The sequence below is a fragment of the Periophthalmus magnuspinnatus genome, chromosome 10 (assembly GCF_009829125.3).
Source record: "Periophthalmus magnuspinnatus isolate fPerMag1 chromosome 10, fPerMag1.2.pri, whole genome shotgun sequence".
Classification (NCBI taxonomy): Eukaryota; Metazoa; Chordata; class Actinopteri; order Gobiiformes; family Gobiidae; genus Periophthalmus; species Periophthalmus magnuspinnatus.
Window position 1 is genome coordinate 11,300,122 of NC_047135.1, and position 22,370 is coordinate 11,322,491.

The window sequence follows — 22,370 nt, forward strand, 5'->3', positions numbered from 1 at the left end:
TTGGAGTCACTGATAGATTGTCAGGGAGTGATGGAGGAAGCCTTGCCCAGCACAGCGACCTCCTCTTGGGATGTATCAGAGCACTTCATTAGGACCATCCCCCCATCCCGCTACAAACCTGCAACCTGCCCCCCTCTCTCTCCCCTCTCTCTTCGATCTGCTGTAATCTCTATAGGACCTGTGGCTGCATTAAGACACAGCATCATAACAGATTGGAATTCCTGTTTCTGGCGATGAGCAACAGTGTGGCAATACATACAAGCAGTGGGAAGTGCTTATTCTGACTAACACTCTTAGCATCTAGTGATGACTGAAGTACGTCCCATTTCTTAAAAGTTCTACATAATGCTAGTCTGGCCAGCAGCACCCACATACAAATTAAACCGCAATGATTAATAGACTAATTGTGACAATATTCGACTGTAACAATCATAAAATAATCGTTACCTGGACTATACAGACTCTAAAACACAAATGAAAAGATCTTTTGAAACAAAGACAATGGCATTAAATTAAAATGTCAAAAAAGCGCATAGACAGTGGGAGTGGAGAACATGGTCCACATGGACTCCATGTCCCCAGCCTCCTCCAGAATTTGGGAGAAGCTCTCCCAGAGGTGTGAGCTGAAGGTCCTCCTCACTGAGGGCTCTGCCAGACGTTCCCAAAAGTCAGCGGACCCAACTCACTGCCAGGTGGTGATTGGTTGACAGCTCTGGCCCGCTTTTCACTCGAATGTCCACAACAAGGGGTCAAGGGTCAGATGACACCACAACAAAGTCGGTATCCTGGAACCATGTGCAATGGTGGATTGTTATGTTTGTTATGAACAAACCGTGACTACCACAGAAATCCAAAATAGATCAGGGAGGCTGTTCTTCCTTATCACCCATCGCCAGATGTCACTATTGTTGCCCACATGGAAGTTAAAGTCCACCAATAGAACAACGGAGTCCCCGGGCAGTGTCCTCCCAGGGACTCCAAAGAGGTAGTAAGTTTTGATAATGAATGCACAGTATAAGCCTAAAAAGGAGTTATAATATGGGATATTTAAAACCAATGACTCAAACTCTAGAGGCATATATCAAATTGAAGGGGGATATAGTGTGGCTTAGAGATGATATCAGATTAGAGTAACAGGAGTAACATGGGGCTGGGGAATAAGATCGATGAATAATTGCTGCAGATTTGGTTACACTTTCCTGGAAAATATATTGAATGCATCTGTCCACATATTAAAGAATGCATTCAAAATACCTATACTCATTTAATAACTTATAATGTGCAATACCAAATTGTACGCATTATAAATACAGGGGTAAAACAGTTGAGTGGGTAGTCATTTGCAAAACTGAATAGAAAAAAGCACAGCGTCAGTTTGTCACTTAAATTATGCATACATAATTCTAAATAATACAGTTCTTAAATGTTTACATGGCCATTTACTAAGACAAAGTGGGGCCAATTTGAATGTATTAAGCAATGTTTTTTGTTTTGCATTCATGCGTGTCATGTTTATGTTTATTTTACTCACAAATTGGCCAACTTCTCTTCTAAAAAAATCCAAAATATTCCTTATGTTGTTGTGTGCATTTAGAAAACAGAAGTAAATCCCAGTCACTGTGTGTAGGCTGGGACAAACACGTGTTACCTTCAGAAATCGGTTCACAATCGTCCTACTAAAACAGGTGGATATGAGTCAATGATGAGAGCTTATGTACCACAAGGCAGAGACCGTGAATGTTATGGAGGGATATGATTTTAACCCCTTAGCATTCCGTGTCATTTTGGTGAAATTGCCTTTGTTCTGACCTCTCCAAATTAAAATAATCACCATTATTGAACCCTCAGTAGTAAATGCACAAGTTTGGGGTCTTTGTAAAGGTAACACCCTATAGTTTTACCCACAGGTGTCAGAATCACTGCAAGTTTGTCTGCTGAGCATTTATACACTTTGGAACACACATAACAAAATTTTTTCTCATCCTCGCCAAAAATGTTTTGTGAAAATGAAGGTGTAGAAAGCTGCAGTAGGTAGCTGGGGCCAAAAATAAACTACCGGTATATCTCAACTGACAAGACTGTTGACCACTTACATTTCAAATTTGAGGTCAATACCTATAAAAAAAGAGTTTTACAATCATTTTATCATGAGTAAGTCCAGGCCTCTCCAAACCTATCCGAATGAAGACATTTGGAGAACGTTTGGAAAAAGTGCAATAACTTTTGAATGTTTCAACCCACAGACATCAGTGAGGGCTCTACTGAAAACTCACACTGAAAGGAATCTGTATCTGCACACCCAGCTGTTCTATTACTGTACATTTATATATCATATCAAAACACAATATAAAATGTATATTTGTATATAAAATACAGTCAAAACAAGTGCTATGGGTCAAAATAAATATATATTTACAAACCACACAGTGCAAACAATCAACAAACACACACACACTTCAAAATGTAAACAAACACACACTGGAAACTAAGAACACACTGTACATGATTGTACAGTGAGACAGTCATTCTGTGACAGTGGCTCAGTGGTTAGAGGTTTAGTCCCGCAACCCTTAGTTCTGTCATTGTGTCCTTCACCCAAGACACTTCACCCAAGTGGTGTGTGCGTGATGATTGGTGGTGGTCGGGGGGCACAGATTGGCATTAGCTAATGCTAATGATTACACGTGATACACATTTGACCCACAATTAAGTCAATAGCAGAATAAACCACGCTTACCGATCAGGAACAGCTGTACTCTTCCAGTCATCTGTAGCTCTCATTCACTGTCCGCGGCTCCAGTAACCCACAGCCCCCACCTTATTGGCCAACTTTGGTGTCAGTCACAAGCTAACAAGTTTGTTTTGCGCTGAGGAACAAAGTTGGCGCTGTCAAAAGTTTATTATGCCTAAAACTGATAAAAGAAATGCAGAGAAGTGACGGAACAGATTTCACTTTCCTGCAGCAGATTGGACATGGAGGCTCTAAATTCCTTTGTGGATATAATTTCTTGACTGGATTATATTCTCTGGACCTTTACGGAATGAATGAGACCAACTTTGTGTGAATATGTTGATGTTTGACAAAACAAGAGAGCTCAATGGTAAGTGAAGTCCAAATCCACATTTCTGACTTCTTTGTAAAAACGGCTTTCCTGTCAGCACTGTGGTGATTAGAGGTGTAAATGGTTTACATATTCAGAAAGATGAATGCCGTAGCTTTCATTTGATGCGTAGATTGTTTGTATGGGTGACGGAGAAATACACGTACATTGCTGTAAATTTGTAACGTGGGCCCGCGGGCCATCGGAATGCCAAGTGGTTCTATGATGGTACAAAAATGTTATATTTATTATCTTAAGATTAAAACAGAACCATATTTAACCATCACAGGCATTACAGAGGCAAAAGGGAGCTGCAGGGAGAGCTCTTATATAGTTCCACTTTAACATGGGTCACGCTAAAGAGGGGATATTATGCAAAATTAACTTTTTTTTTTTTTTTTTACTTTCTACCATGTTATAACGTTCTTCCCTCATCAAAAGCATGCCTGAACAGATGACATTACAGATGCAGCATGTTTGAGTAGTTTAGCAATCTCCCAGGCCCGATTTCTTCCTTATGGGTAGCTGTAAGATTTGTCCAGTGCTCCACCCACAAGTCCATGCCCCACACGACAATTCTCCATAAATATATAAAAGAATGACACACAACTGTACACTACTGCTTTAAAAACCTGATGCAGTATTTTCATTAGCGAAATGGACGCAAATTGTAATGTGATAGCATCGTGAAAAGGGAGTGCCTTTTGACTCACTGTTTTGAAAGTGCAAAATTTACCGTATTAACATTTTTGACACTAAAAGGTAATGTGGTGATCTAAATATATTATGTGTTAGCAGTTAATACCCCATAGAATTAACCCCCAAATGCTGCTTATTGCCTACATTTGATATTTAAGCTAATCAATTTTTTTTTTTTATATTTATGACAATACAATAAGCATGTTTAGTCCATGTTGGTTTTTGGGGAAATTTTACACTAGGGGTCACCATTGTTTCTATAAAAAGGAACACTGGTCTATGTCTTCTTGTGCACACACACACGTGATTAGAAACTATTATCATCCTTCTAGACATTTTTAACAAAACTTTGCACACAAGTTATAGCAAGCAGCCCGTCTGTTTCAAAAACAGTTCATCACTATAACTTAAGGCAGTAAGTGTACAATCCAATGAACGAATATTCCAACTGAATATTAATTATAGTAGTTCCAGCAGCAGCATTAGACTCGAGTGAACTAATGTGAACTGTAGATAGTAGAAATGGCACAAGGGCTGTTTAATGAGGTAAATGGCATTACAGTGCTATAGGCCAAAGGACACAGATGTTTTTTATGATGGGTCAGAATAGTCAAACATGCAAGCACTGCATTTTAGTGTAGCTTTACCTAAATATAAAGTAGATGTTCACCTAAAAAAACATTTATATATTTATTCTGTTTAAAATGTAAACAATGACTAAATCAAGACCAAACCAGTTTTGCAAAATAACATGTTTAAATAGAAATAATAAATGCAGTTACCAAAAACAAGCAATGTTTTTCCTTAATATTTTACAATCAAATTTAAGTCGTAACTTTTATGATGGAGGATACGTCGCTCGTGTGTCTTCGTGGAGATGTTATTGCTCTGCCTGGATGTTCCACATTAAGGCAATAAACTTATCTACCTTTAGAGACAGTTGGCTCATAAGACGAATGCATGTTTTTTCATTTGAACAAAATATTGTGGAACATTCCAAGCAAAGCAATAACATCTCCACGGAGACAAACAGGTGGAAGACCCAGGCAGGATATGTTCTTATAGTACTGTGTAGACTACAGGCCAGTCTAGTTAATTATAGACTTTGCTCCTTGGTGACATGACATGTGTGTTGTGTTACTGTCTCTACATTGTCCTCACTCAGAGTGCAGCTGTCTGTGCTGTTCATATCACACTCACAACACTAAGAATATTATGCAACAGGGAAGTCTAAAGTTATCCACAGTGACTGGAGCGGAAAGTGGTGATCTTTACTCCTCAGTGTTTTTAGCTGTAAAATTGTGTGGGATTTAGCAGAGGGGAGCTGATGTTATAAGCCTGTTTGTATTGTAAAGTCAGATGAATAATCCCTTAAGGCGTCAGATTCCAATCACATGGCTTGTTTATTAAAACTGATGTATGACCAATGGTACGCTTAAATGCCCTTAATTTCACTCACATGGTTCCACTGCAAACTGCAAAACCAATAAGCCTGTCTATGAGAGCCAGACATAACATTTATACAGGTGGGAGACAATATGTATCACAGTCCAAAATTACCTTCTTAATAAAAAAAAAAAAACAACTGTGTGCATTATTCATTCTACTAAACTACTATTGTTGCCATAGCTGCCCTGGGGTAGCGTGACGGAAGTAGGACTGCCATCTGTGCCCTCTGCCCCTCAGATGACCACCAACACTCATGCCCACAACCTTATACTTATTACGCAGTGTGGGTGAAATGTCTTTCCTATGGAGACAACAACGCTTTATAGTAGACTACTGGTATTCCCAATGGGCTCCCATCAAAGCACTAATCAGGCCTGGTCTTGTGACAAGTAGGTATGGCCGCAATATCAGAACTAAACTGCTGTTGAACCACGGTTAACAGAAAACTACAGCAGATCCGGTAACAAAATCTACCCTAAACCAGAACTATGCCTAAATAAGGCAGAATTAAAACAAAACTGATACTAGATAAAAGGCAATGACCTCTGCAATATCTCCAGGTTTCCTTGTATCCTACTGTCATACACACAGCAGCAGGAGTGGCTTTCACAGTCCCGGTGGAGAGTGTTATGGTGTAAAATGAAACGTAACAAGGGAGCATTAGGAAAGTAAGTCTATTTGATCCACAGCAGTTGTTCAGTGGATGATACAACTCATGCCCTCTCTCCTTCTCCCTCCCTCTCTCGCTTGTTGGACAACTTCCACAGACGTGTATAACTCATGAAATTCAATCTCTCCTCCTGCTAACACTGTAGTAAATACGACCATTAATATCAGCACACCTACAGAACCAAATATTAGAAAGCCAGAATTGAAGCTGCCGTACACATGGAAGGATTACTGTCTGAAAGCAGTTTCCTCCAATGATCATAATGACACAGGAGAGCAAGACTATGCATATGGAATGGCCAATGCCACGCTTTAAAACCCATTGGAAGCCTCATAAATCATCTAGCATATAAAAATACAGAAAAACAGAAATAAATTGAGTAATTATGCAAATAAATTCACAAAATTTTGAAGTTTTTGTGAATTTACCAAGAACAAAAACATATGTACTGCAGGAGGTTTTGTGGAAGTGAAGGGTTAGTGGGGGAATTGTTCTATAAGGCCAATAACAAAGTAGTATTAGGAGGCAGTAGTCAATCTCCTAGTTCCCATTTTCACTTGAATATATAACAGATCCATACCTGAGCCAATGCCTGCTGCAGCACAACAGTAAAAGCCTCAAATCTGTTGTTACTCTGGGTGAGCTGGGCTTGTAGGTGCTGGATCTTCTCTGTGTTCCTCCGAGTCTCGCTGACACCCAAAGGTCCCACATCCCGATGGGGTCTAGACAAGCCCCTCTCACCCTGCTGCTGGGGACGTGATCCGACTTTGGGCTTGTTCTTGTCCACTGTAAAAGAGGTGACAAAGTTGATCATCATTATGCCTGATTCCATAGCGCCTTGTATCTCTTGGTCTGTCCACTCCACTTGTAACTGTAATATGTTCACAAAGCTTTGACAACCTCCCCACAATGTCCACACGTAAAAATTGACCTTGTAAATGCAATTACTTTTCCATATCCAGATTTAAACCCATCCTCTGCAGACACTAGTCTCCAAGGACAACTTAATTTAGCAGGGCCATGTTACTATGCTGGTCTTGCTTTACATCACTTTTATAAATATCCCTATAATATTAAAGGTTGTCAGTCCAACTTATTAAAACAGTATGTTCATAACACCATACATTTATATTTTACAGGGACAAGTGAGAGGTCAACAAGTAGGGGTAATACACGATATAAATTTAATTGTTGGATACATGGTTCATCGTTATGTAACACAGTGGCAGGGACAGTCTGTTCAGATGAGAAATAGCAGCTGTAATGAATGGAATATACTTTAATAGTGTATCGTCTTTTATACATCTGTTTGCCTTATAAAGTTTAATAATCATACAAGTGAATGTTAAAAAAATAATCTGTGCAATTGTCAGGAACTAAATCTGTTTGTAGCATAATTTAATACAAGTACAAGTCAACCTGAAGATTTGGTCAGTCAACAACGACTGCAATATTGTGAAGGAATAAGATTTAATAGGATTATTTGTAATTCAGATAAAGGCTCATCTCATTCTGCATGATCACAGAAATGATGCAGAATGAGATGAACCTTGGTCATGTCAGTTATTACAGTCTTGAACCATTTACTTTTTAGAAATAAGCTATCAGTAATGGAAATGGCTAGTAATGAAAATTAATACCAACTAAAATTGTGTTAAATAGAGTGTGTGAAATAGAGCTATACATTTTACAATACTTTAAACTGGGGCACCCTCTGTTGGTTTAGTCAAATATGGCATTTGGTAAACAGCTCAGTGTGTACTCAATATGTATTCTAGCCCTTAAATCAGAATATATTTTAAGTGGGTATTTTCCTGCATGGCCAAGGGACAACAAGGCCAAGATCTTATCCGCGGACATTACTGCCAAACAACAAACAACTGCCACATCGAGTCAGTCTGAATCTACAGGTGGATGCTGCAGTAACCTGTCTGTGTCCTGAGGGATTATTATGCAACACCTTTTCTGCTGTACAATCAAAAATGCATGTCTGGCCCAGAAATAAATAATTTAATCAGGTCTAAAAAAAAAAAAAAAAAAAAAAAAGGCAAGCGGCTCTGCAAAGTGGACACATGATGTTCCACAAACACCCACATGCAGATATGTGATAACTTGGATTTTAGACCATTACTTTTTTTCCAAAATAAACTTGGCACTGGGTTAGAAAATGTTTTCATATATCTGAAAAGGTGGCCAATATTTACAAAATTGAAGATCTTTTTTAAATTTTCATATCATATTTTAACAACGCATCAGGAATGTGCTTAAACATGCACTTTCAGCCCTGTACTAAAATGAAATCGGCAATTTGAGGTTTCAACTTCCAATTATATAGAAAGACTTTTTCCCCATTGAAAATATATTATTTAGTTATTTAGTAATTGCTAATCACTATGGCAACTGAAAGAACAACACTTGAGCTGGCAGTCATTCACATCCAGTTGAATCACACACAAGGTTCCACACTTTGGTTTAACCCAATCTGATCTGTGGGGCCAGTGTTCAGCTTTGAGTGTGCCAGTGAAAGGGGATATCTCAACGCAGCACTCGTGAAGACAGACCATTTACTACAAACACACTCTTGTACTGTAAATTCCCCAAAACACGAGGATCTTGTTGCAGAGAAAATTTTATTCAGCCAACATCTTGACACACAGGTAAGAACAGCCAGAACCGCACCTCTCCTGAGGTCTCGCGACTGAACACAAACTCGCATGGGAAGTTAACAATCTCCCTCTCTCTTTAAAGAAAAATAAATTAAAAGCATATTTTAAGTGTGCTTTGGTAAGTTAACACCCTTATTTCAGAACAATAACTGCACACAAAAGTATTAGTGGCATAATGGCAAAACAGTTTTTGGTTTAACAAAAAAATAAAAACAATTACAATAACCACGAACCCTCATCTAGAGCCTTGAAAAGCATAAGGGATGAGGCTCCCTTTTTAGTGAGACAGTCGGCAAGCTGTGACTTAGCCTCTGACCAACGGACCTCTTTTATTTTCTTAGATTGTAAAAGCTCCTTGATACTGCTTATTTCTAGCCTGAGACTCTTCTCTGTGACCTGCTTAGTAGACTTAAGTGCATCAAAAAGAGAATGGTTGTCGGTAACGCAGATAAGGGGAAGAGCATTCAGACTTGCATTTCCAGTAGTGAGCTCAGAGAACAGTGTGGCCAGAAACATTGCGTTGTCTATAGGGTTTCTCCTGCCAGAGTGCTTCTCACCACATGTCTGATCTTCTTAGACTGCCAAAACAGAGGGGAAAACTTGCCATCTTTACCCATGAGTGCAATCAAAACTCCTCCCTGTGTGCCACCATCTGGAAGATTGTCAAGAGAAGCATCACTGAAGACAACTAGACTCAAATCAGCATTGTTTCCTAAGTGCTGAAACTTAAGTGTGACCTTCTCTGACTTAAGTCTACGGATCACTTTGTTCACTTCATGAATAGACTGGACGGTAGCCTTTTTAATGTTGGATGCTAGGCTACATGTGTCAAACATTACATCTGGCCTTGTTTGTTTAGCAACCCACAAGATCTGTCCTATTTGGACCTGAGCAGCTCTGTCTCTGTTTCGTTTAAGAGAGCATCCCTCTGCACAGCCCGGGTGGCCTGTAAATGGACTGGTTGCAGATTTTGTACATAATTGTGCTGATGAACTAATACTTTATGACCAACTGTGGTAATGTCCATCCCCACGTAAGAAAAACTCATGTTCTTCACGTCATACATGAAAGGTAGATTTAAGTACAGGAATCACATTCGTTACAAAGTGCTCGGATCCTGCCCAAAGAAAATCATCTACATGACATGCCAGCAAACCTGTGACCTCAGAATGGTCATTCAGTCAATAGAACACTACAGGATCAACCTGAGACATTTTACCACCAGCGTTCAGCATCAGTTCTTTAACCTTGTTGTACCAGTAGAGGGAGGCATCTGCAAGTCCATACACATATTTCTTTAGTTTCCACAGTACACTGTCCACACCCACTTCAGGTGGGGGTCGAATGTAAATGCCTCTCGAGAGTTCCATACCCTGCAAGAAGGCAGATTTAATGTCCATCGAGTGAACCTTCCACTTGTTTTGACTGGCAACAGCTAACAGCAATCTAAGTGACTCAGATGCACATGTGGGAGAGTCTTTCTGTAAACTCTGAATATTTACCTCTTCAAAACCTCTTGCTACAAGCCGTGCCTTTGGGACAATACCATTTGGCGTTTCTTTTAGTGTACAGACCCATCTAGTAGATACACATTTTTGACCTCCATCTGTGACTTCCTCAAAAACATTATTGTTTTGCCAATTCTCGATTTCTTGCTGTTTAGCACTATCAAAAGAAATATCTTTAGTAATAAGAACATCATTGTCCACATTTTGAGACTCAATGTCAAGGTTGTCAACATGTGACAGTGACATGTGACTGCTATCTGGCTCAAGATATTGCACATTGTACCAATCTTTGTACTGCTCTTTTGCTTTCCCTGCTCTGCTTAAGACTCTGGCAGTGTACTTAACACCGTCTTCTGTTAGTAAATGTGACTTTCTGCCCTGTTTTCAGTTTTAAATCAGAAGTTACATAACGATCCGTTTCAGGAGGAGTAACATTAATTTGTCTGGGGTTTTCTGTCATTTCACTTTCACTGTTGTCATTGATTTGTTGTTGTTGTTCTTCTTCACCTCTTTGTTCACCATCTGAACTTTCTGACACATCAATCGTCACTGTGTTTTTACTTTCTTTGTTGTTTTCAGGAGTAGTGTGCAATATCTGTTTCTCTGCATCTTGTGCATTCACTTTACTCAACCTGGACTGGTGCACACGTACAAGGATCCCCCCATGTCTGATAAACACCACAGACCCATCCTGACCAATAACTACACCTGGACCTTTCCACTCTGTACTGTCAGCTCATTTATAGTACACTCTGTCTCCTGTCTCATACTTGTCATCTGTAGGCCTAAGCTGCTTGCGTAGTGCCCTCCTTATTCTTTCTGAGCATTCCACCTCTGTGAAAGCTCTCCTGGAGGCATGTAGTGCCGCTATGTGCTGCCCTACTCTGGTGCTCATAGTTGTGCCCTCTAGAGCAGGTGGCTTATCAACCAAAACAGAAGGGAGATTAGGATTTTGACCAAATACTAGCTGATGTGGGCTGTAACCATGCACATTGATCATACTGTTCTTAGCCATAAGGGCCCAGTCTAAAGCAATTTGCCAACCACACCCATTTTCCTCTTTCACCTTCATGAGGATCTCGGTCAGTGTCATGTTGTGTCTCTCCAACAACCCGTTGCTCCAGGGACTGTATCCTGCTGTAGTCTTTATCTCAATGTTGAAGTTTTCTGCCATGTCTCGTATCTCCTCATTGTTGAACTCTCCGCCATTGTCAGTGTAGATCCGTTTTGGTGCTCCATGGACGCTTATAGAGTTAACAATCTCCGACGGCTTCTTGGTCCTCACAATGTTTCCAGCGCTAAAGTGTGTGAAGTGGTCGATGATGTGGAGGTACCATACACCAGGTTCCAGCTCATGTAGATCCATTGCCACTGTCTCATTGTACTCTGAGGCTAAGGGCAAACCAACAGCAGGCTTGGGCTTGGTTCTGCTGTATCTTTGACATATTTCATAGTCACGAATGATTTCTTGAGGGATGACTGGACAGTCTTGATCAGTATTTCCAGAGCTGTGGATGAGCTTCTGCAGTCTATCTGCAGAGGCATGGCCAAACTGCTTGTGAAGTTTCAGGAGAACTTTATGCTTTTCTTTTATGGACATGTCTGCAGTAACAACCAGAACATCATTGTCATTACAGCTCACTTCTGCATTTACATCTCTAATGTCCACACAATAGTGTCCTGAGCTAGTGAGCTCCAGAGGCACAGGCCGCTTGTCATTCTCCATGTCCAAAACAGTTCCTGCTCTCTTCAGGGACATTTAGCTCAACAAGAGAGGAATATCAGCAGGAACTACTTCAGTTTCAATGTGGCACTTTGTAGGTCCTATTTTGGCTGGGAGTTTCACTTTTCTGTTGGAGTACACAACTTGGCCATCTCCAAATCTAAATGGTTTGTGGCTGGGAGATTCCGTTTGCATCAGTTTGTTTATTTGTCATTTGGTAAGATCCTTCACGTAACTGTCCAGCCACTTTTGACCACACACAGTACGTGTACAAGCCGTGTCAATGATGGCAGAGCCCAATGACTCTGTTAAGATCTGAGTCAGTCATAGCCGCTTTAGTAAACAGGGAAATGTTACACTCCTCCACATTTTCATCTTCAGTCAACTTAACTTCATTCCTCCGATCAGGACAGTCTTTCGCCCAATGGTACGTGCTCTGACAAATGGCGCATCTCGTTCGCCTGCCGTATTTGTCCAGTGGATTGGTGCCTTGCTGTGGCCGCTGCCGCTGATGTGCGCTCTGTGATGGGCCACTACGTCTGGATTTTCCAGTCGGTTTTTGCTCCGTGAAAAACACTGCATCTTGATTTTCGTTGTTGTTCGTTCCACCTGTTGTCTTTCCACCAAAGATCCATTTTAACTGACTTCATAGATACAAAAGTGAGCTCAGTGCACGCAGTAAGCACGAGATATCTGTTTTTCTCCTCCAGACACGCCGTGTCCAGGAGCTTGAAGGCAAGTACAGCGTCAGGCAGAGTCATGTTGTACTTTTTCATTCTGTTGTATCTCTGCTCAAAGTCAATGATATAGTCCGCCATGGACACCGCACTGTCTTTTGTTATCGAGTCAAAATAAGACTACGCTTCGTAAGCGCGGTCTTTTTCTTCTCTCAAAAACACCGCATCCAATTTTGCAAGTAACGTTTCGATACCGTTATCCTTGTTCAAATCCTCCGCGGATATTTCCAACGCTGTTTCTCGGGCTCTCCCTTCGAGCCCAAGTGCCACCGCGAGCGCCTGCTTTTTCTTGTTCAGCTCCGTAACAAGTCTCCAGATACTAACTTCATTTTTCCAACACTCGTAAGGCCTGGCTTCGTCAAACTTCGGTGGTACTCTGTAATTGGTAACCATCCTCTGCTACCATGTAAATTCCCAAAAACACAAGGATCTTGTTGCAGAGAAAATTTTCTTCAGCCACCATCTTGACACACAGGTAAGAACAGCCAGAACCGCGCCTCTTGTGAGGTCTCGCAACTGAACACAAACTCACATGGGAAGTTAAACAGTACTACGTCAACTAAACATCTTTATATACCATGGCAACACTGATTGTTTACTATACTAATTTGTACAGAAGATCTAAAAATGTAAGAGTAGCAGCAAAAAAAAAAGTTATGAAGCTGTGTCAAAGACCGACCAGATTCACTACAATTAAGATTTTTTTCCCACCAGCCAACTAAATAAATAAAATAAATACTCTGAACATTGATGAGCTTATTACAGAAAAACCAAAAAAAACAAAAAACCAACTGTTCCTGAAGTGTAGTAGTTCCTGTATGTCGCTAAACATGATATCAGATGAGATTTTATGAAATTGCACTTATTTTATATCAATGAAACAAGGTCATGTTTTTAAGCTCCTATAGTTATGTAAAAGCAACTTAACTTCAATATAAAACCAGTCCTGTAAATTTATTTAATCTCACCAATTAAAATGTCTCCCACTGTGCAGCTGAGTAATCATCACAGTGTTTCCATGGTGTTACCCAGCGACCAGAAACCAAAATAACCTTGGTACATCTCCATTGAAACAAGAGCCCGCAATCTCCAAGGAGATATTGTGCTTCAAAGTAATACAAAAAATTCTTTATTAAATTTATATAAAACAAAAAAATGTAAAAATGTAGTGTCTAATTTTTGCTTTGTAGTGTCTAATTTTTGCCTGGCTAAAATATCAAACTTCGAAGTGGCGTCTCCCTGCTTAGGGTCATTTGAGAGACCAAGGTAAGTGAAAGTTGAACCTCTAGCCCCAGTAAAAATTACACCAAAAATAGACTGAGAAAACAAGGTCATGTTTGTCAGAGGAGACCACTGACCACCACAACAATATACAAAGCACACTACCTTAAATAAGTCGTAAAAGAAAATATATTAAAATGGTTATCCTAAGACTATAGTCACAAACCTGTTTGGAAAACAACCATGTTCCTCTTGCATCCCGAAAGCAGGTGGATATTTCGGAGTAAACCTTTGGCAGTTAGACGCACGTGGATGTTTGAGAGAGAAAGCTTTGGAGACCATAACATCTCGAACAGCGATCAAAAATAATCCACAGTTGAAGAAAAGGTTTAAGAGGTGTAGCTAGAGGAATAGCTAAAAAGGTATGACTTCAACCATTCTTTAAGTGATTACGAGCATAAACAAATGAAAAAAATAAATAAAATGAAAGTCTATTGGTCCATTCGATTGTACTTCCAACTTAAAAAGGTGTAATCTCCAGTGATGAATCCAAAATAATGCAAAGAAGATTTAGAGATTGATAGAGATTTGAAGCTATTGGGAGATTAAAAAAATACATTTAAAATCCCTTAATCCTCTTGGTAAAAGAGGCTCCAGTCACAAACCACCACAGAGAAATGCCAGAGCAGAGCAGCATCCCCACGCTTCATGATGGCGGTGCTGTGGTAAAGCAGAGTATCGCACTGACCAATGAGAGGGAGGCAGAGAAAACTATAGGTGATCTGTAGACCAAGTGTTTGGGGTCAGATTACTTGCCACAAAAGGGATTTCTAACAGCATATAAACATGCATTGGACAACTCTCACCAAAACTCATGCTTGAAAAAATAAAACATTTCCTGTAATAGTATAGTGCTAATGTAGGTTTAAGCAAAATCCACAAAGCGACAAGAAACAATCCATTAATCAAGTAATCAAAATGAGTATCTAAGCCTGTCCCGATAGCATATTTAGCATCTGAAGTAAATATAAGCGATAAATGTTAATACTGAAACCAAACTATAAAGCAGAATTATCCCCCAAAAAGTATTCTACAAAATTGTGTCTATAATGTGTCCCACAAGTTCAGAATTATATAAACACCCTTTGCAGCTCAAATCTCCTCATAGTACAGAAAAATGAGAAAATATTTCCCACTACTAAAAATTATTATTCCAGCTGTCATGTATTGAAGTCGATATAGTATTTATTGACAGGAGTATCTTCATAATTTTAAGACAAGTACATACTCAAGTAAGTACTCCTCTACATAATTCTTTCCATCTTAAAAAGGTAAAAATTATACTGACAGCATTAGTAAAGGGTTACATGCAAAATGTCACTACAATCAATTTTAAATGACAATATTCATGAGTTATCTCCTGTTTTGTTTGGTTGACCTGTAAACACTAACATAAGTTTTATAATGAATGTAATGTATATTAGTAAACTAGTTGTCCTTTTTTATGGCAAGCTGATTTGGTAGACACATTTTATTCTAAAATTGCTTTGTTTTATTTGATGGTAAATATGTACAGAAGGTAAAAAACAACATTTTAAAGCTAAAATTGGCAGACTAAAATAAGTTACTGAGAATTAAAAAAAAAACTCTCTCTTACCAGAGGCATTTAGTCTGATGAGTTTGGTGGTGGTGGTGGTGGTCCTCTTCTGTGGGCTGATATGATTGTTTGTCAGACCTTTGGTGGCAACCGTGGACTTACATGGAGTGGTCAACACTGGCACAAGCAAAACAGAGAGGATACTGGAGTTGAACTGACCCATACTGCAGCTGAAAAAGCATGTGGCATTTGACCAAGACTAACAACAAATGCCTGCATGAATCAATCAGCATTAATCAGCTAATACTTCACAAGTCATCACCAAAGTACTCAACACTGTTTCAATGTAAATGATGGAGCCATTTTCTTATCATGGAGCGTCATTAAAATACAAGATTAAAGCTTTGTAAATTGTTAGTAGTTATTAGGCTGAGTTTCTGTTGGTTTTACCTGGAGCACTGGTCTTAGCTGGAGGGGTAGTGAGTCTCGCTTTAAGGATTGGAACTTTGAAAGGGGTGGAATGCCTCTCTGATGCTCCAGAGACTGTAGAAAAAAAAAGATGATTAGTTTTACATGTTAAATAGAATGATAACAGAAATATGGGTCAGGTTTGTACAGACGCACAAACAAGACATTTTATTCCAGACCGTACTTGTTCCAAATTAATTAGGGTCAAGTGTTCCAAGAATGTCTATCCTTAAAATGATACAAAATAAAGTTAAACCCATACATCGGAACATTTCCCGTAAGTTTCATGCCATAGTGTAGAATATTATAGCCAAAGGAACATCATTTCTATGGAAACAAGCAGGAAGAGGCCTATCTCCATGCCAAATAAGAATAAGGTTTGTGGAAATGCAAGTCTGCTTACAATAAGAAAGCATGTTTTTCAGTGCAATAAAACATTCATACTGAAAAACATGCTCTTATTTTAACATACTGTGAGTGATGCGTATAAGACAGGCCAAACAAAGTAGTAGAATAACAAAGCTGAGTACATGCTTTTCTTTAAATTGCTCCAGTTTAATAAAAAACAAAACAGAAGAATAATATTGATAGCTGATGATCATTATGGTTAAAACATGTAGATGGTGCCAAAAGATGAACAAATCAATAATCTGTGCCAATCCAGACATATATTGAGCTTTTAATTTCATATAAAACATGGTTTATTGCATAGCCAAAAGACCTGGGCAATATAACAAATAATCAAAAACACAAAGTAAATAAACTATTTGATCAAGATGAGGGGAAAAATGTATCCATTGTTCAGATGACTACCTTCTTTAATATTAATTTCCTGAACATAAACAAGGTTGACTTTTAATGAATAACATTTATATCAGAAAAGGTGAAATTTCTTCGTTCATAGTCTGAACTCTATACCAAGCCACATTCTTTTACTGATAGATTGGTTGTAGATCGCTTCATTAAAAAGGAGCTAATCTGATCATTAATAATTAAAGATTACTGATGATGAATCTTTTTTTTTAAATTTTTTTTATTGCAAAGCCCTAATAGAGAATAAACATTTAATCAAGCAAAAAGTACTCACCTACACCCATACTTGCATGTCCATACTTTGATAGGCTTTTGTAATGGCAATGAATAGAGGATTAATTGAGACAGACGCGGCTAACAAAGGAATGATACAGAAGCGATAGGATCCGATGAGCACACAAGTCAAGAGGGTGAGATCACAGCTCGCCCCTGCACTACCATTGCCCAGTGCCCCAAAAGACGAAGAATTGTGGAAAATGTGCACTGAAAATTCAGTCATGGTACCACATCGAACAGCATTGTAAACAGCCATTGATTTAAAATAAACACTAAATTGAAAAAATATGTAAAAAAAATTAAATAAAAAAAGTGATCCTATGGTCTTGTGTTGCAGACTGTATTAGTTATACTATGTCTGTTCTATTGCACCTCAGGGTGACATGTGAACTAGACTGGAACAGAAGTGTTACTATGACAACACACACAAGGGTTGGGCGCCTACGAGGAAGTCTGGACCAATCAGAAAAGAGCATAATGAAGAGTATGCAGCAGAGGGAAAACTCATTACAATTTTGAACTTTTAATAAAAAATAAAATCTTGCTCAGTAATTTCTGAACTTTGTTCACCAACAATGTCAATAAAGATTTATTGGATTCTGATAGACAGGTAAAACTACACATTTACCTCATATCTCAGCTTTAAGATGTTTCTAAAATTGCATAGTTTTACACCAGTAGGACAAATTCTGTATACTACATACATTTATTATATATATATATATATATATATATATATATATATACATACATACACATTTTATATAATATATATACATACATACACATACACCCCCCCCCTTCCACACACACACACGCACACACAATATAATTTCCCTCACCAATCCAAAAAATTACAGAACATGAGAACCATTAAGATGGACTCTAGTTTGACTCACCTTGTGTCGTCTTAGTGCTGTCGCTGGTCTCTCTGTGAACTCTGGACTCGTTGCTTCCCGGTTGGTTCTTGAACGGTCCAAAGTTCCTGCATTGTTGAAATTTGGACACAGGTGTGGGCGGGGGGGCCATCACAGAGGAGCGAGAGGCGGGTTGAAGATGCTGGGATGAACTCGGCATTTTATTAGCAGCTGGGGTGGTGTCTCTGGGAGTTTTCCTATTACCTTCAACATACGTAATAAATCAATAAACATTACAGAATAGGCCCCATCATAACAAAAACAAAAATACACCAACAAATATTTACCATTACAATGAACAGAAACAACATAAAAAATTATGTATACATTTTAAACTGATCTTAAAAACTAAATTATTTGCTAGGGAGCAACATAAAAGAATGAAATAAAAAAAAGTGACATCATGTATTTGAATGGTGTCAATAGATGTTAAAATGGTGAGTGTATACAACTAAAAAGATTCAAATAAAATGCCCTGTGCAGCAACATACCTATAGAACATATACCAGTAATGGTCCGCATTTCAGTCCGCAGTACAAGTTGTAAATAAAGTTTGATGATTCTGTACCTCTCTACTTACAGTCCATTTAAAATTGAAAGTTTGTGTCTGACTTTTAGCCTTCTGCTGAGATCCAAACCTCCCTTTCCTTCCCCTGGACTTTCCACTGGTGCAGATAATTTCCCCTGAGAGGAAGAGTCTGTGGTCTTTCCCTAAACCTCCTGTCAGACTGAATAGGACCACAAGAGGGAGACCTGGTTTGGGACCTGATTGTGCAGACTAAAACAGGACACTGACATCTGTGACCAACTCTGCCTTCTGCTTTTGGGGCCTAGGATAAAGCACAGTAACAGTGGGATGGGAATGCTCAATGGTGCCCTCTGCTGGAGTTAAAATGGTAGCAAGTGTACAAGTAAAATCAAGTCAGTTATGAAAGAATTTCTGTGACCAGTCTTTATCTGCATTTAAAGTTCGTGTTGTGCAAAATGTTTGTTGAAGTAAAATAAAGGTTTAAAATTGACAGGTTTCAGTATCACATACTGTATTTTTAAGCTCACAAAATATGGTGTTAATCGTTATTAACATTCACTATGAATTGCTGAGTAGTACTGTCTCAAGTGTTCCTTTTAATATAGCACTAGAGGTGCTATAATACCTGTCGTTTTGGAGATATGCAAAATTAAAAGTATAAAAAAAGACTTAAAAAAGACAAATATCTAGTATAATTTCCAAAACATGTGTATTAAGTCATTTCTGTCAGACACATCACCCCTATGAAACACATTTCCTCACTTGTGATTTTGCTCTTGAGCAGTGGCGTGTCCACAGCTGCGGTGGTCCTGCTGCCCTCTCTGCCTGATGCTCCCGATCGCTGCTTGTTGAGAGGAGTGGTCCCCATGGGAGCAGTTGTCATGGGACTGGCAGCTGGAGATTTGGAGGTCGATGCTCTGCCTGTTAGGTTTGGGGAAGGCTGACCACGCACTCTGGTCTTTATCTCTGTACAGGACACTACAGACAATGTACTGGAATGAGACTGCAAACAAACATGTAATCAAAGATACAGTGATTTTAAATGTGTTAAATTCTTTTTTATCAAAACTACTTACCACCAACCCAATTTTCTTCACTTTTCGGCTGTTTGTTTCTATAGCTTCCTTTGCATTACCAAGCTTTCTTTGAGAGGAATTTTCCTGATTGCCTGGTTTGTTCTGACTCTTTAGGTTTTCAGTTTTTGATTTGGTGAGGGAAAAACTGTCTGAAAATCTTTGAGGCTTTGCCATTGTGAAAAACCTAGACAATACAGTTGCACTTTCAGAATTAGAGCGTGGACGTGTACTTCGGGTACTGGGGGTTGACTTGTCATGGAATATAGCGGAGCCAGATTTCACCTTTTTGATTTTGTTGATCACATCATTCTTTGTACTTGGTTTTGGCACAGCTTTGTCAGCTTTCTGTAGAGATTTCTCAGGATAACAGAAAGTGGCATTTGCAATATTCATTTTTGGATCAGTATTAGTTTGGCCTGAGGCTCCTTGCTTGGAGCCTGGACTACAGTGGCCTGATGGAGCTTGTTTACTTGCATGAATATTGAGTACTACATGGGCTGTTTTACTCTTTGCTTGGGATTCTTCAGAAACAATAGAATTTCTTTCTGAGACTTTTGTGTCTTTATTTGCACCGTGTAGTTTCCTTTGAGGATTAAGAACAGTTTTAGAGACTGGGGTTGTTGTACCATTATAAATTCTGGTAGGAGTTGGCCTAGATTTGTTCTCTTCTTGTTTAGAGTTAATTCGCGGTGGTTTATCCAGTAGAAGACTCGATCCTACTGGCCTTCTCATCACTTTACATTTCAAAGTGCTCATGTCTGACTTTGTAAACTTGTTATCTTCCATTTTAGTGACTTTATCAACTGAATTTGGGGTTCCTCTATCAAATTGTTTGGGAGAGGCAGAGCTTTTCTTCCTTAACACAGGCCGAGGCGCAGGGCTTCCGCTATATTCTGGGCAGGGCGACACAGCAAAAGAAGGAAGACTGGATATAGGGCTCCCCAGGTTTTGTACAGGAGTAGAAGTATGAATGTCTTTATCAGTATCTTGCACAGAACACAATGGGGTATCAAACATCATAGCTTGGTCTTGTGTTGCAAGAGGCTTGGATTCATTTACCAAGTCAGCCTCAGAGTAAATAAATCCGTCATTTGCACATTCTGATATTGAGTTTTCATAGAGAAATGTGGTGCGAAGACAATCTTTCTCTCCTGGTAAAGCTAAGAAAGAGTTACAAATTCCTGCATCCTCTTCACTTGGGAGCTCAACCTTATCTCCCAGTACAAATGTCATCCCAAGGGAGGAGCGGTCTCTTGCCTGGTCACCTGCACCATCTGTCCCACTCACAGTAGTTGTCAATGGAGACTTTGATTCAATATGACTTGAGGCTGGAGGTGCAAATGACTCATCTAGTGAAGACATCAGTGAAGGTACAGCCTGCTCCTCCAGGATAAAACTGTTGCTTCGTACCACCATTTCTGCAGCGCTAAAGGAGAGGTCAATGAACTTTCTATGGGACTCATTTGACAAACTTGCTCGAGCTTGGTTAATTAGTCTAGATTCATTCAGCATTTCGAGTTCAGGGGAAATAACCTTGGTGTCAATCGTAAAATCTGAGTTTTTGCAAAGAAAGGTGGTACCAAGACATTCGCTTACTCCTGGCAGTGCTAAGAAAGACGAATTAGATATTGCTTCATGCTCTTCACTTGAAAGCTCTACTTTATCTCCAAATACAAATGCCATTGCTAAGCTGGGGTGGTCTCCTGTTTGGTCACCCGTTTCACTCAAAGGAGTTAATAGAGACTTGGATTCATCGTGGCTCGAGACTGGTGGAGCTGGGGACCCCTCAAGTGAAGATAACACTGATGCTTGCTGCTCCAAGACAAAACTGTTGCTCCGTACCACCATCTCTGCAGAGCTAAAGGAAAGATCCACAGACCCTCTATGGGACATCCTACACAAACTCATCCCGACTGAGTCCAGAGATGCCACTGCACTACTGTTTCCCTCTGATGCAGTCTTATAAAATGTTTTGTTTCCTTCAGAATCTTGGCTGCTCAACAAACTCATGCTATCATTCCAAAGGTTGATACTGCTATTGTGCGGTGTGGCAATAAAGGTATCCTCCAAATTGGTGAAGAGCTTTCCCTGTGGTAGAGTTATTGTAGTATTGTCTGGGTGCAGGATAGGTTCACCTGTACTCAGCGAGTTAATATTAGGGGAAGTGCAGTCTCCTCTAACCCTCAGGTTAAAATGACAGGTGGCAGAGTCAGGTGACAGACATTGACGGAAGCTAGTCATTGTCCCCAACGACTGACCTCTGTTTGCCAAAAATAATGGGGCATCAGCTTCATCCTCACAAGGCATGTTAAAGTTTCTGTCTGACATTGTAGACTTCCAAGAATATGAAATTGTTGCCGTTACTTTAGTTGAAAGTCTGCAAAAAAGAACAAATAAATTGAAAGTATCAACGTTAACACAATTTAGTTTGAAAGACACCTGAATGAATAATTTACTTAGGTTAGTCTACAGTCAAAATCAAACAATAAGATCATGATAAAACTTTTTAATCCTGAAAGATTTTTTTATGCCAGAGAAGTTGATTAAAGGACAGAACAGTAAACATCAAATATGTGTAAACCAAACAACCAAGTGCCAATTAAATGCATAGAAAAATACAATTTCAATTATTTTGAGCAACAAATATCCAGTTTTAGGTTTCAAAGAGGTTTCCACCAGGCTTCTTTGAAAATGGAGTCAGATTAACTTCAAAGAAAGTGTTTTGACTCCTGACTGGTAACAGTAGCTGCAATCACTTATTCATGACTTGGATATAAAAAATGCAAATGGTCTAATACGGTTTAATGCTATAGTTGGCAGACTAAAATATACTGCATGACACTGCCACAGGTAATTTCACCTTGACATCTTTCTAATAATATAATTAAATACATGAACCCTCCAAGACCAAGCTGTTGAC

At 39.2% G+C, this 22,370-nt stretch overlaps 1 protein-coding gene across 1 annotated transcript in view; it reads right to left on the reverse strand.

The window, feature by feature from the left end:
- LOC117377939 (microtubule-associated tumor suppressor 1 homolog) overlaps nucleotides 1-22,370 on the reverse strand; it is a 32,852-nt gene that overhangs the window by 9,267 nt on the left and 1,215 nt on the right. The window contains exons 2-8 of the mRNA XM_033974466.2: nucleotides 21,166-21,827; nucleotides 19,451-20,724; nucleotides 19,137-19,377; nucleotides 17,828-18,049; nucleotides 15,822-15,914; nucleotides 15,432-15,548; nucleotides 6,500-6,705 (exon numbers count right to left, since the gene is read on the reverse strand). Coding sequence (XP_033830357.2) covers nucleotides 6,500-6,705; nucleotides 15,432-15,548; nucleotides 15,822-15,914; nucleotides 17,828-18,049; nucleotides 19,137-19,377; nucleotides 19,451-20,724; nucleotides 21,166-21,778 — 2,766 coding nt within the window. The 5' untranslated portion in view covers nucleotides 21,779-21,827. The remainder of the gene's footprint in view (nucleotides 1-6,499; nucleotides 6,706-15,431; nucleotides 15,549-15,821; nucleotides 15,915-17,827; nucleotides 18,050-19,136; nucleotides 19,378-19,450; nucleotides 20,725-21,165; nucleotides 21,828-22,370) is intronic.